General features: G+C 39.6%; 1 protein-coding gene and 2 long non-coding RNA genes across 3 annotated transcripts in view; 1 reads left to right on the top strand and 2 right to left on the bottom strand.

The window, feature by feature from the left end:
* The window catches only part of LOC120715188 (vascular endothelial growth factor receptor 1-like), a 66962-nt gene that overhangs the window by 25443 nt on the left and 25974 nt on the right, over positions 1-15545 (top strand). Inside the window, exon 4 of the mRNA XM_040002048.1 lies at positions 11898-12233. Within this exon, the coding sequence (XP_039857982.1) occupies positions 11898-12233 (336 nt within the window). The remainder of the gene's footprint in view (positions 1-11897; positions 12234-15545) is intronic.
* Positions 316-10351, bottom strand: LOC120715191. The gene is made up of 3 exons (XR_005691555.1): positions 9990-10351; positions 3303-3392; positions 316-822 (listed from the first exon to the last, which is right to left on the bottom strand). It is a non-coding gene; the product is annotated as an uncharacterized LOC120715191 (long non-coding RNA).
* On the bottom strand, positions 5673-9983 carry LOC120715196. The gene is made up of 2 exons (XR_005691560.1): positions 8773-9983; positions 5673-8628 (listed from the first exon to the last, which is right to left on the bottom strand). It is a non-coding gene; the product is annotated as an uncharacterized LOC120715196 (long non-coding RNA).

Genomic DNA, 15545 nt, shown 5'->3' with positions numbered 1-15545 from the left:
TGACTCTGAAACTGTAACGAGAGACAACATTTAGACATTAACTGTCATTATGTAACAAGTTTGTACAGCTGTAGTCTCTTGATGCTACGAACAGAAAACAAAAAATAAATAACTTGGTCATAAAAAGGTGTCGGTGTAACTGGCTCAACCAGGACTTTGCACGAGGGCTCAGACAGCTGTGTTCATGGTCGTACCTCAGTATTTACAGAGTCAGTGACCAATCTAGGACTGGTTCTATGTTCCCACCAGGAAAAGAAAACGACTCACGTTTTCCATCAGACATCTTTGTGAAACTCACAGAAGCACACGAGAAGATCAAGTGAGACCAAAGTTTATTGAACCTGCAGAGAAACCAGATCACTGCTGTGGAGACGACAGCACACTTAGAAATAACATAAATAACAGCAAAGTTACTGAAGACATGAAAACATGGATTACATCTATATTTTAGTTACATACCATTTATTATTGTTTATGTATAAATTACGTCTTGGTCATGCTTTTATTCTGAAAGGCCTGATGAAGAAAAATTTTCTTTTTTATATAAAAAATTTAAAAACTAAATTAAGAAAGTAAAATGTTTCCAGCTTCTTTATAAAAGAAAATAACAAAAACTCTCCATTTGAACTTTCTGGCCTCAGAGGTTGTGTGAGGTTTCCTTCATGAGGAGAACAAACAGAATATAAACCAGTGTGTTTACAGTGAATGTGTCAGGTCTGAGCTGCTGTGTGGACCAGTTAGAGAGCAGCAGCTGGATCCCAGTGGTTGGACTGGTGGACGACTTCAGTGAGGAGTCGATGACATTTGGCTCTGGTAGAAACTCTGCACACACAAACACACAGGAGGAGAATATAAGCACACTCTCACACTTAAAGACGACTGAATGTTTGCTGTGAGGACTCCTCGATCCTGGGACGACCTGCCTGAAGAAATCTGGCTCGCCTCATCAGTGTCGTCTTTTTAATCCGTGTTAAAGACTATATATAAACTTTAACTCATCTTATTCATCCAGCTGTTGGAATTATTCACTACATGACGCTTGAGTCTGTGTAGTTTGATTCAAATTTACTCTTTGCTCTTTCACTCATCGTCTCTGGGAAGCACTCGTAACGATGTTTGAAAAGTGACACAAACTTAAAAATACAATAAAGTTTGATTGTGAGCAACAGATTTATGGTGTTTGTACTAAAAGAAGAGCAGCGTACCTCTAGCTCTGACTGTTTTTCCTTCTCTTGCTGACGTCTAGTTCTCACTGCTGAGCCGACTCGCGTGCATCTGCACAATAAACACACAACACAGGACGTCAGTGCACGATTGACTTTACCAGATCCTCTGCAGGAGAAAATGGAAGGTACTCTGTTTAGCATCCTTGTTAAAGTCTTGTTCATATCATAAGCCTTTTTTTCAAATTGTATTTTATGTTTTCAAATTTAGATAGTATTTGGATAGATACTGCCCCCTTATGGTCATCCTACAAACAAAGTAGCATGCAGAAGCTGCATGTTGCATATAATGATGTGATGAGAATCCTTTGCAGGATACACTTTTAAGAAAGTTAATGTTCAATTTTAGAGAATAACAGTATAATTTTAGCACTTACAGATCCGACAGTGAGTGGTTCCCGTTACTCATCCAGTCTGAGAAAGCACTGAGCAGCCTGCAAAGAAGCCCCACTCACTATAAAACATCTGTAAACTAATAGAACTACCTGGTCATTGATGGAGCTGCTGTTGTCAGAGTGCAGCTTGGAGATTCTGAGTTTTTGCAAACCTCCTCCTGGCTTAAAAAGTCTACAAGTGTTAGACTAGACTATCACTAGAAGAAGCCTACGCGTCCCACCAAGTCAGGGAACATTGAACAAATACGCCAAAAAAACTAGAATTAAATGAGAAATTGATAAAAAAACAAAATTTTAGTACAAGACTCGCCTACAAAATTATGAACATGGTAATAAATCCGGTCCATTTCTAGCAACCAGCTAAAAATAAATAAAGAAAAACACTATATGTGCTGCTTCAAATACATGCCCCAAAATGTTTTTTGTAACGTATTCTGTTAAGTTACTCAATGAAAGTACGTATTCTGAATACTTTGGACTCGCGTACTTGAGTATTGAGAAACAGTCTAACAGTCTGCAGTCTATGATCTAACCTCAGCTAATGGCAGCTAACAATGCATTCCTGCCCGTGTACTGCCCTGTATGACCCTGCACATTGTGCTGGCTCTGGATCCAATGTGTAACTGACGCCACCAACATTAACAGAACACTTACATTAAAGCCTCTTATTGTGTGTTTTATTTGGATTTGCAGCAATCAGAATAAGAGAAACTGTATTAGCCCCAGATGAATATTGAGTTAAAAAAATTAATAGATAAAGGGGCCGCAAGTCATACTTGAACCTGGGCCGGCCGCTCCCAGCCGTGCAATATGACTACATGCTCATCCAACTGAGCTAAACCTGTGCCTGTCTGCATTAAAGCACCAAAATTGGAGAAGGCATAGACTAACATATGAAACCAGAAATGTCCGCTGTGCATTCTATTTATTTCAACACAGTAACTGTATTCTGATTACTATCTATTTAAATGTAACTGTAATAGAATACAGTTACTCATATTTGTATTTTAAATGTGGAACGCTGGTACATGTATTCTGTTACTGTTGTTGGTTTAGTTCTTTGTTGCACTGCAGCATGTGACAGTAATTAAAAGCTGCACTTTAGTGCCTAAAAGCCCACATGGACACACGATGTCACGTGCACCTATCAGGCGATCCGTCCACAGAGAGACAGATGTTACGTGTAGTTTTAGATATCTGACATTTAAATCGTGCGTAAATGATCAGTATTCAGGTTCAGATGTACTTAATTGTAAAATAGTTTTACATGAGGTCAGATTGCTTCATATTTGTTTGTGGCACCTGAGAGTCCTCAAAAGTTACACACAAATCATTGCACACATTTCTAAATCTTTGTTTACGCTTATGAATAATATCATACTCCTTTGCAATTCTTCTGAGGTAAATTCTCTCCATACTTTCTCATTGTTTTCTCTCAGCCTTTCAGCTCCACTTTTCTGGGTGAGTGCACAGCAAAGGTAGAGAAGGGGCCGGTCACATTAAGACAGTTGATTATGCAATACAGTGTCAGAAATGAAAATCAACAAATGGGCTGCTGCCATTGCTTGCACAGCTGGTGCCCAGTGAAAATAACTGGTTTGTTAGATTACCACATAACAAAAAAACCCCTCAATTCTTCAGGAAATAGATTCATTTCTTCGTACTAAAAGAAGAGCAGTTGTACCTTTCAGCCTCTCTTCTCTTTGGTGATATTCATCCGTATCAGCTGACATCTTCTGTTCTCACTGCTGAGCAGACTGCAGCTCATCACTCTCTGCACAAGAAAAGCCACAAAAAATCAATCAGGTTGGAAAAAACAACCAAAAAGAAGAGTTTCATTAATAATGAGGTCTTTATTTCCTGTGTAGAATTACAAAAATATTTCTTGGAAACTAACTGGCAGAAGGTCTCAGCAGCGCTGTGGGCCACTGTGGATATTGTGGACAAACTCACGACCATATTTGTTGTTAGCGCCACAAGAATTAGGAAACACACACTTTGCCAAAAACTACAAAACAGAGCTATATATTTGCTGTATACAAGTAAGATCCCAGAATCAGGTCTGAAGAACAGTCAGGAGATCAGGGGTCAGTTATGACTATACATGTGTGATATGCGTGAGTAAGCAATAGTGTCCTCCAAAGATCAAATGACATCCGCCTCTGATTCATTAAGTTCAACACAGCGTAATTAGACACATTCAAACACACGGAAACACATAAAGACTCATGCATCATCATCGACTGGAAGCTTGGTGATTTGATTACAGAAAGTATCCTTGGACAAGATAGTGAATGTAAGTTTCATCAGAGTGTGAACTCTAGAAGGAAAGCACTTAGATGGAGACAATTTATTGATTCATATATAAACAAGGAGGTCCAGGCTCCAAGATCAAGTTTAGGCCCACCGATCAACAGAAACACAGTCCAACATCAGAACACAGAAAAAAAAAGGTGCAAAAGAAACATTGAAGTATGAAGGACTAATCCTGGCTAACTCCTGGTCTCACTACACAACTGAAGTACAGATTATTTCATGAGCTTTTCCTCTTTTGAACAATAATGTAGTGAAAGATGAGCGTGCTGATGGAGGAGGCTGTTGGACTGACGGAGCACAGAGCTGCTGGATGGTTAACACAGCAGAATGTCACACAAACTATGAAATCATTAACTTCATAAAGTTTAAATATAAAAGGAATAGAATAGAATAGAATGCCTTTATTGCCACTATACAGAAGTACAATGAGATACAGAGCATCTCCTACTCAGTGCAAACATGTAGAGGCGGGGTGGGGGCTGCACAGTTTCTGCAGCACTATAGTGGATGGATGATGGTAGAGGCTCCTATGGACCCAGCAGGGTGACAACAACACCCCATCAAAGGGACAAAGACACTGAGCAGCATGACACGAAGTGCACTCACTATAAACATCATGTAACTAAGAAGAACTACAATGGGATCATTGATGGAGCTGGACTGCTGTCAGAGTGCAGCTTAGAGGAGATTCTGAGTAAGGTTTCCTTTGACCACTACATGTGAACATTTAATAGTGTTTTCTATCCAAATTCAAACTGTTTAACTTATGAATGTTATAAAGTAAATAAACATCTTGTAAATAAGCATAGTTACAATATTATATGATGTATTATTTGTCCCCTTAGGGAAATTTGTTGTGGACTCAAGTACTGCCACAAATGCTGCCGTCACAGAGTCAATAAACATTAAAGAAATAAGAAAGAAATAGATGCTTTTAAAAAAAAATAAATAATAATCTATTATCTATAATTACAAAGATACTTGTTAGTATATACTCATATTGTAAATAACTCTAAAAACTGTTATTTAAAAGCTTGATTGCTGTTGTAAAAAAGGAATTATTAAAGTAATTCAGATGCATTTTGGGACTCTGTATCTTCAAGAAAGAAAAAAGCTCAAACTGACAGAACTCTGTACCTGTGTGATTACAGACCAATCATAAATGGACTGGAGGGAGAGGTCTTGAGTCCTCCCAGTTGCACAAGACGTGGCGGCTTAAATTTTGCCTGCTCAGAGAGATCACATACCACTGTCATACCTTATGATGCTCCACAGCCTTCTGCTAGGGCTGATCGATATAATGATATAGATCAGATGACGATATATAAATATCTATTGTTTCATATTACACGCTATCGTTTGTTTTGTGGTGCAGCAAAATAAACTGTTTGCTGCAATATTTTTTCATGGTTTTGATGGTCACTGTAGTGGCTATTTTAATTTCTTACATTTCTCTCTTTCTCTTATATTTCAAATAACCACTGCACCACTGAATAACACAGAAATCTCCCTGTGGCTCTATCTCTGTACAACTCCTCCATCTAATACACAGCACACGCTCTACAGAGAAAATAACAAAGTTTTACAGTTTACAGTCAATCATATATATTTAACCTCTGTAATATTCTGAATATTTATTATTTAGCTATTTGTATATATTAGAGCTTTTTTTATTTTGTAACTTTGTAATATATTGTATTATTGAATTTAGTTCAGTCTGTTATTGTTACTGTTTTTGAGCAGCTGTAATAATTTCCTTAGAGATTAATAAAATATTCTGATTCTGATTTTCCATTACAATTGAGTTCCACCTAGTGTGCATGGGTTCGTTGTGGCAAAGTGGCCATGCTTCCCGTGACAAACACCACAACAACCATGGACGCTGAGGCGACGATATAACTGCTGCTCAGTCTGTGGCTTTAAGGAAGACTTGGGGACCACAGTGCTCGTTTCAGGGTCTCAGTTTTGATTTTGCGTGACAAGACAAACGTGACTCGTCAAATGCTGCCACTGACTAGTCGTAGGTGCCATGCAATCTGTTGATGTCACAGAACAGAACCCTGGCAGAATAGGTACTAAAAAAAACTGGGTACCAAGTACTATGACCTAATGGAAACCCCTGAAAACCATGGCAAGCTGACCCGAGTAGGCGCTAAAGGGGCAAAGGAAAACAGTGGGAAAAGGACAATGAGTGAATTAACAAGCTACTAGATAAAAGACAAAAAACTCACAAAACACATGTTTTTATATGTGAATAAACAGAAATGTGTTAAAACATGAATGTAAATAAAATATAAATATCAATTATAACTTAAGAGTTTACTATAATAAGGTACACGCCTGGCACATCATACACAGTAACCTGCCTAGACAACTTATGTTGATGTCTTCTAATGTAGCAGAAGATGTATTCATGCACAAGGCAGAGAAATTTTTGCCTCTGTCACAGAGTGGACAGCAGAGCTGTTGTTTTTGTTTGTTTGTTTAACTATTATTAAGTGTGCAGCATATTCAGCAAAAATGTAGCATTTAAGCTAGCTTGATTTAGACTTCTGTGGGAAATTATTTCCTAACTCACGTTGTAACCATTAGTAGTTCACATTATCCAGGAAGTGCAAGTCAGGTTATGTCAAAGGTTTAAAGTGTTGTTTCAGGTGTTGTGCCACAAAGTGATTTCCAATGTTTCTCTGTTTTTCTTATGTCTAATATATTGGCTTATAGTGGTATGTTTTGGTAAATAAACTGTAATGAACAGGATTTGTGAAGGGCTTATATATAAAGACATGACTTGTTTTTGAAGTGTCTTTATAACAGCACAATTGTTACAGTCCTTTTGATCACTTAAAATATGCTTACAGAACTGTGATGTTATATTTCTTAGCTAGATCTCTCTGGAAAGCCATATTTTTTATGTCCATCAGACTTCAATCATATAACATAGCCAGCCTTATCATGAAATTACATGAAATTACCACAGTGTAAAAAACTCAGATAGGTAAAAAACACTTAACTTTGAAATATCCATTCTTTTAGATAAATATATAGTCATACATATTAGGATATGACTGATTAGCATGCAGTGTTAAAAACAAATACAGGTAAGGCAGGTGAGGCTTGCACTCAGAACTAGTCTTTGAATATCTGACTTAGAAATAAATATACAACGATTTCACTACTGTGTAATACACAAACTACTGCAGAACAATTTTTATTATTACTATTACCAAATTATCAAAAAGGGCAGTTTTGTCAAGTCCATTGCCACATTCAAGTCCCTTTTTAAGCACCTCCCATAATCACACCCAGTCCCATCGCATTAAAAAGACCGTTCAAAATACTCTAATCTCAGGATCAGCAGAACAAGATACGAGATGGGTCCTGGGAACTCCTGCAGGATCGATGCGGTGCTCTTTACCGGCTTGATGGTGTTGGTATCTGCAGGTGGGATTTGACTTTCATCAAATGTATTTTGAAAACTGCAGCAGCGGTGTAAATACAAGACACTAGCATTATTAGCATTAGCATTAACGCCTGGGAGTTAGTTTAACTTAGCTTGGCGACAAGATCGAAGAAGCTTTTGCACAAGACTGGGGGTGGGGAGTTGAGATCAAGACAATGTTTGGCTACAACATCGCTTTCCACACCCGTCATTGTGTCTGTAGTAGACATATACTGACCACCCGATCGACCCCTGTTCCTGAGAAGGCCTACTAGCTCCTCATGTCAAAGATGGACGCTGAGTCGACACCGGTTAGCCCAGTTGACAATCAAGCGATACGTCAAAGTAGAGGAATGGGTATTTGTATCTATGTGCAGAATGACCGGTCAAATAATAGCATAGAGTGGGCGGCATCTGCTCTCCAAAACGAAGAGCAGTGGCCGGCCAAATGCCAAGCTAACTAACAGCTAGCTAGCCGGTGTTAGCTAGCACCACTAGCTAACAGTGGTGATTGTTACTGCTGTCTGGATGCTAACGTTAGCATAGCTCTTAAAAGAATAACTTTTTGTCACTGTACATGTACAACGAAATTGTGGGTGCGCCACACCAACTGTGCCGGGATATAAATAGTAGACATCAAGACTAAATAACAAAGAGGAGAAATCTGTACAATCAGACTATCATCAGTCTCACCCTGGTTTCATATCATAAAAATGAGATTTTAATCAGGAAAACCTGAAGTCTGTACTTTTAAAATTATGTCAACACGTGTAGTCTCGGACTATGGGCGAAACCACACTTGAAACTATTAGAACTATTAAAACTTGTCCTGTGGAAGCACACCCACAACTACAGGACTGCTTTAGAGCCTGGCTGAATACGCAGTCATTTTTGTCCTAGTGCTGTGCTCATAGCACCACTTAATGATATTAAAGTTTATCAACATATTTTAGTCCACGACGATTTACCTCTACGTACCTCCACTACGCTTGTTATTATTATTATCTACAATCCTTTGCCATTCAGTGCAGGGTGACATTTGAGACAGTAGGTGGCGCCATTGTCCCTTTTAACCGAGAACCTGCACCTTTACAGTTCTGTCACACAAAGTGGACATGAATGACTACTGATGGCTAAGGCTAATTTACACCATTGAGCCCTACACTACAAAATGTGATTGATTTAACACTTTGAAGCTTGATTTAATAAATGTTTGTGCCTGTACAAAATATGATGTGGCAGGGTTGATTGGTTGCTGCTGCAGTAAGCAACAAAGAGTTGAATTGAAACTGGGTGTTAAAAACAATAGTGTCAGAATTAGTGATGGGAAGTTCTTGTGATGGTATACGGTAACTGTGAAACTGAAAAAATCTACTAAAAAGCACCTAAAGGAGGTTACTTTTGTACTGCCACTGGCTGCAAAGACTTCTATCCTAATAAGCATATACTGCTCGCTTTCTCTCTTTTAGCAATAAAACTTGAGTTACACTTCTGTGGGAAATTTAGGGCTGGGTATCATCAATGATTTCTAGATTTGATTCGATTCTATCTGAATTGGGGAAATTTTGCCTCAGACAGTCAGAAATATTAGAAATTTGATCATTTATCAAATTGACACTGACACTTGTGAGACTTCATCAGAGGTGTGAGCATCGCAGCAGATGCCTTTGTGTCAAAGTAACTGAGAATAAAACAGAAAAACCTGAAGGAGATTTTCTTGCCCTGCTTTTTATAGCAGATTTGCACTTTGTGCCGAATCGGTTTACCTGCTCTCATTTACCGTTTTAGCTGTTTGGTAGTTGTTGAAATAGTTTTGTGAGCTGCTCTAACCTGAGATTCTGACCTTTCGAGCCAAATACGTTTATATTTAAAAATGGATTCATGATTTTAATGAATCGATATCGCTGTATTCAAGCTAGAATCGACTTTAATCGGAAAATTGATTATCAAAACCCACCCTTAAGGAAATTACCTCCTAACTCACGTTGTAACCCTCCGTTAGTAGTTTACATTATTCGCGAAGTCCAAGTCGGGTAATGTCGAAGGTTTAGGGTGTTGTTTCAGGTGTTGTGCCACCTTTCCGATGTTTCTCTTGTGTGTAATATCATTGCTTATATTGGTATTTTTTGGTAAATAGACTGTAACGATCAGGATTCATGGAGGGGTTATATATAAAAACGGCCTGTTTTTGAAGTGTTTATAACCGCGTAATTGTACCCATATTACAATGACTGCAGTTCTTTTGGCCACTTAAAATACTCTTACAGAACTGTGACGTTATATTTCTTAGCCAGATCTCTCTGGAAATCCCAATTTTATGTCCATAAGACTTCAATCATAACAACCCAAATGATCACACTGAATATAAAACGAACGAACTGCATTTCTTGCAGCATAAGCTCTCTGTAGGCCGCTCCTCTCTCCTGACCGAGGATTATCACTGTAGAACTACACAGCCTTACATGACGTGACACCATTTTGTCCGCATTAGGGCGAGCAGTAACGACGGGAAATACCACAGCGAGAGCCCAGCACGGCCATACATATGGGACTTCATCTGCTCTGTAACCAGGCCTGAAACAATCTCCTCAATTTATATGTCTGTGTTTTACTTACCCCAACACGCCGAGGCTGTAGAAGTTACAGGCTTTTGTGCCCGATGGCAAACGTCGGGCAGACAACATGTTGTGCTGGATGTTGAATAAACGGTTTCCTCGACGCTGAGTCCCGAGTTATAAAATAGTTATAACTTCAAAGTTAAGTCATTGTCGTCTTCGAGTACTGGATATCCCAAATCTTTTTTTCTACATTATCCGTTAATGACCGAGATAAAACCAAACGTTCTTCTTCTCCTCGAGCGGACTAAAGGGAGGGAACGAAGCAGCAGTAGGCGTTTCACAAGAGTACACAGCTCCTCCTCTTCTTCAGCGTCGCTACACAAACGAGCCAGTATGCTGAATAAAGGCCGCTCACCAGTGTGCGGAAGAAACCACATGTAGCGGCGTTTCCGTCTGACTTCACTAAAAGTTAGTTTGACACCGAAGCCTCTGGGAGTGACTTCTCCTCTGGGAGTGACTCCGCCTTTGGGAACTGCTTCCTGAAGACTGAACTCACTCGTCTACCGGGGAGGCACAGGCAGTGTTAGCGAAACAGTGAATAATTGACAGCAGGCTTATCCAATAACAAGCGCGGACGTGAAGCATGACAAAAGGAAAAAAAACAAAAACAGCCGGCTCCACACTCCCACATTGATTTACGTGCACTGAATGTGTCTAATGAAACATGTTTGCTGTAACATCTCCGTCGCTCTGCTGGACTTTACTGTCTGTCTCCCTCGTGGGCTTTACCTGTGCAGGTGAGTTTTATTTTAAAATCCTATCGATCTATTTATTACCCGCTGTTAGATGTTCGAGCTGCTTTAAGCTGGGCTCACACTGTGCGATTTTTTTCAGTCGCGCGATTCAGCTCCTGCTCAAACTGCACGATTGACTCGCAGGGGTTAGAAGTTGGTAGGTCACGATGCAGGTCTCACACTATACGGCCGGATGCTCTGATGCGACCCGAGTGCTCACACTGTGCCTCCATAACATGAAGGTTATAACAGAAATTCGGTCGCTCGCTCTCTCCGTCTTTCACTCACACAGACACATCACCACCATCAACTTTGCTAAATTGCTAATGAAAAACATTGATCAGGCAGCTGTGATTGAGCAGCAGTGTAGATCCAACTATTTTCACGGTTGTTGTGGTCGTGATAATTTTGTGAGGCCACATCGAAAAGGCTCTGATGAGCTTTCCAAAGTTCTACAAGTGCCTCCATCGCTTGTGTTTGCGCGTACGCACGGCCGGTTGGTGCAAATGGTGCATTATCGCCACCAACTGGTGTGCAGGTGGAAAACGCCTGTCTAGCATTTTGTTGTTTTAAGTCCTGCTGATGTGACATCAAGCGGAGGGGTTTCTTTTTCCATAGAAATGCTTCATTTTGTTTGTTTCAAGTTCTGAAGGAGTTTGTTGAATCTTGTTTTTGTAAATAGAGACATTTAGTTACGTAAATGTGCCAATTAGAAGTGTGAGGAGGTTTTGTGTCTTTTTAATCATCTGTGTAGAGTTTTAGAGGACAGGTGAGCTGTGTTACCAGGTCCATGAACTGATGGGTTTTGTTAATCGAGTTACTTTTGGGGAAAGTTTTGTTAAGTTACACATTAAACGGAGTTCATTGTAAATAAATTGCTCACGTCTGCAAACCCGAAATTTCTGTGTAGTCTGCTTCGCTACAACTTTCCCTACAACTCCTTGACATTCGAGTCGGACTACCTCAACATGTTTGTTTGATTCATTTCTTAATGTGAGAACAATCAGGACACAGTTTGTTTCACAGATGCAGGTTCATATTGTGTGTGTGTGATGAACATTTAGCCTAATGTGCTGAACCCAGTGTGTACAACTCTTTGCTGATTGGCTGGTGTAGAAGTGAACAGATCAAACTTTCATCTGTAACCTCTCTGCTCTGTGTTTCCTTTTCAGACCACAAAAACGTCACAGCTGAGTCTGGACACAACGTCACTCTGACATGTCGAGCTCCAAACAACAACATCATAGTAGTAAAATGGAGCAGAGCTGATCTGGAGTCAGAATATGTTCTTTTGTACCGGGACGATCTGTCTGTTCCAGACGACCAGCATCCATCTTTTAAGAACCGGGTGGATCTGCAGGACAGACAGATGAAGGATGGAGACGTGTCTTTGATTCTGAAGGATGTGACGGTTAATGACGCTGGAACATACGAGTGTCGTATCTTTGTGAGAAAAACACGCTCATGGAAATCCATCAGCAGCATCTACCTTCATGTTGATCCTCCAGGTGAGTGAGTAGAGTTGAGTGTGTGTGTGATCAGAGGTGAAGCTGCTTCCTGGTTGTTGATGTTTGTTTCTAAAGATGTTGTTGATGAGACTTTGTAGAAAGCAGCTGGTCTGAGTGATGTGATCAGAGTGCAGTAGATAATGTCTGACAGCAGTTTGATTCTGTTCTGTTCTTCACTCATCACCTACCTGACAGCTGACACCTCACACCTGTTTCTCACCTGCAGGTCAGCTGGGAGAACACACAGAGAAGGATGGAGGGAAGGAGGATGGATCTGTTGGACTGATTGTTGGTCCGTCTGTTTTTGCGTTGCTTCTTGTTGCTGCTGTTGTTGGTTTTTTGATGTACAGAAAACATCAAGAACAAAAGATACAGGATTCCTACCAGCCTCCAGCTGAACAGCAGCCTGTTTGAAATGTGTCAGAGCTTCTTCTTTTCCTCGCCTGATCTGTGAGTCTCTCTTTTGCTCGTGCACCTTCTCAGAGGTGATTCTGAGCATTCAGGGTAAAGACGGTTGAGAATTTTCTTTGCTGTAAAGCATCAACAAACAGTCCAGCAGATATTTTCAGATTTCATGTTTAAACATCTATTACAGAGTTTTAAGAAGTAGAAAACTGTCCCAAAGTTAAAGCTGTACCTTTAGCTTTTTCACTGACTGCTCATCCACTTTCATGAACACCAGCTGAAGTCTTCATAAGAAGTTTATCAGACTAAACTTGTCTTTATACTGTGAGCTGTAGCTGCTACTTCCTGCTCTCGACCTCCTGCTGAGCTAATATCAAACTACCTGCTGCTTGACTTTGAACAGATAAAACACTCATGTTTATACTACAGAAGCTTCTAATGTTTGTTATATTCAGCTTTAAGCACTGCACACACTTCTTAACTTTGTTATTCAGTATTACTGTATGTAATATATTTATTTCTATAAGTAGGAATCATGTTCAGTTTTCTCTCTGCTTTAATAGAAACTTTCTGACTTGAGGAATCAGTTTTCTGCTGATTTCAGGGACTTTCTGATTAAAATCTTTTACTGTAAAAGTGCCTTCAGATGGTTGTTGTTTCCTGTGCTTCATGAATAGACTCAATTTTTCTTTTAAATCAACAACAATCAAATGACGATAACCTTCCACCAGGGGGCACTTTAACAGACGTGTCTGTAACGGATTTACTGTCAGTTTTCTTATGGAAATTACTACATCCGTATGCTTAGAAGACACTCGAACACATTGTACAGTAAGAGTTTATTGGTGCTGTTATTTTCTTTTACATGGAAAAATGTTTCTATTTAAAAATATGAATTAATGTGACAAATCCATCTGTAGATATAATGACTTTATGTGTTAATGTTCAGATATTAAATCATGTTCATTGCATCTCCCAGTGACACACAGCTGTAAAAGCTTACAGGCAAACATCACATTCATCATCAGTGATTCATTCCTTTCTAAACTGTAAATGAACACAATAAAATACATTTTTCTTCATGTGGTCGTCTGCTCTGAATCACTTTATAAATCTGCATCATGCTTTCATTTCACTCTCATCACTCTTACTGCATGAAGACGTGCTGTGAGCACTTTAGTTTTGACTCTCAGCTCTACCAGTCTGAAGTCATTTACTTCACTGATGAACTTTCTGAAAACAGTCGTCTGTCTGCAGATTCTCTCAGACTGGATGAAGACAGATGTCACAGATGTTCTCTTTATTGCTCCTGACAGATCATCAGACACCAAACTGCACAGTAACTAAGACTCATGTGTGAAAGTGTTCCTGCTGCTTTAAGTCTGTGGCTCACATGAACTTTGTTATCTGCTCTGAAGGTGACTGAAGTGTGTTTGGGTTCACCACAACAACTCACGTTTTCCATCAGACATCTTTGTGAAACCCACAGAAGCACACGAGAAGATCAAGTGAGACCAAAGTTTATTAAACCTGCAGAGAAACCAGATCACTGCTGTGGAGACGACAGCACACTTAGAAATAACATGAATAAGAGCAAAGTTACTGAAGACATGAAAACATGGATTACATCTACATTGTAGTTAAATACCATTTGTTATTGTTTATGTATAAATGATGTCTTGGTCATGCTTTTATTCTGAAAGGCCTGGTGAATACTTGTTCTCTCAAGTATGAAAAATAAATAAAATCTTTATGGTAACATTCTGCTTCTGCTTCTTTATAAAATAAATAAAGCCTCTCCATTTGAACTTTCTGCCCTCAGTGCTTGTGTGAGGTTTCCTTCATGAGGAGAACAAACAGAATATAAACCAGTGTGTTTACAGTGAATGTGTCAGGTCTGAGCTGCTGTGTGGACCAGTTAGAGAGCAGCAGCTGGATCCCAGTGGTTGGACTGGTGGACGACTTCAGTGAGGAGTCGATGACATTTGGCTCTGGTAGAAACTCTGCACACACAAACACACAGGAGGAGAATATAAGCACAAAGCAGAGCCTCTCTGTTCTCTTTAGATACAGCAAAGCATCAGGACATGTCAGTGAACGCATCACAGTTACAATAATGTAACTTATTGAACTTTGACACATTTTGTGCAGGTGTGTCAGATCACAGCATCTGCAGAGACACACAATCTTGTTTTGATACATTTTAACTGCAGGATGAAAATAAACTGATTAAATAACATTAAATTGCTCCATCTTAACAGGTTACTGGCACCAGAATATTTAGTGGAACTGGTGCTTGTGTCCCAGTCAGTGTGTACATCCTGAGATGCTGCAGCCACAAACCTGTTCACTGTTCCCAGCTCACACTTAAAGACGACTGAACGTTTGCTGTGAGGACTCCTCGATCCTGGGACGACCTGCCTGAAGAAATCTGGCTCGCCTCATCAGTGTCGTCTTTTAAATCCTTGTTAAAGACTAATATATAAACTTTAACTCATCTTATTCATCCAGCTGTTGGAAGTTATTCACTACATGACACTTCAGTCTGTGTGGCTGTAGTTTGATTCATATTTTACTCTTTGCTCTTTCACTCATCGTCTCTGGGAAGCACTCGTAACGATGGTTTGAAAAGTGACACAAACTTAAAAATACAATAAAGTTTGATTGTGAGCAACAGATTTATGGTGTTTGTACTAAAAGAAGAGCAGCTGTACCTCTCAGCTCTGACTGTTTTTTATTCTCTTTGACTGACGTCTTCAGTTCTCACTGCTGAGCCGACTGCAGCTGCATCTGCACAATAAAACACACACACAGGACGTCAGTGCACGATTGACTTTACCCAGAATCCTCTGCAGGAGAAAATGGAAGGTACTCATGTTTAGCTGGACAGAGAAAAGTTACAGGAAG

The sequence above is a fragment of the Simochromis diagramma genome, unplaced genomic scaffold (genome assembly GCF_900408965.1).
Source record: "Simochromis diagramma unplaced genomic scaffold, fSimDia1.1 OVJJ01000422.1, whole genome shotgun sequence".
In the NCBI taxonomy this organism is placed as follows: Eukaryota; Metazoa; Chordata; class Actinopteri; order Cichliformes; family Cichlidae; genus Simochromis; species Simochromis diagramma.
Note: the sequence above shows the minus strand (reverse complement) of the source record. Positions and strands in the feature narration are given on the sequence as shown.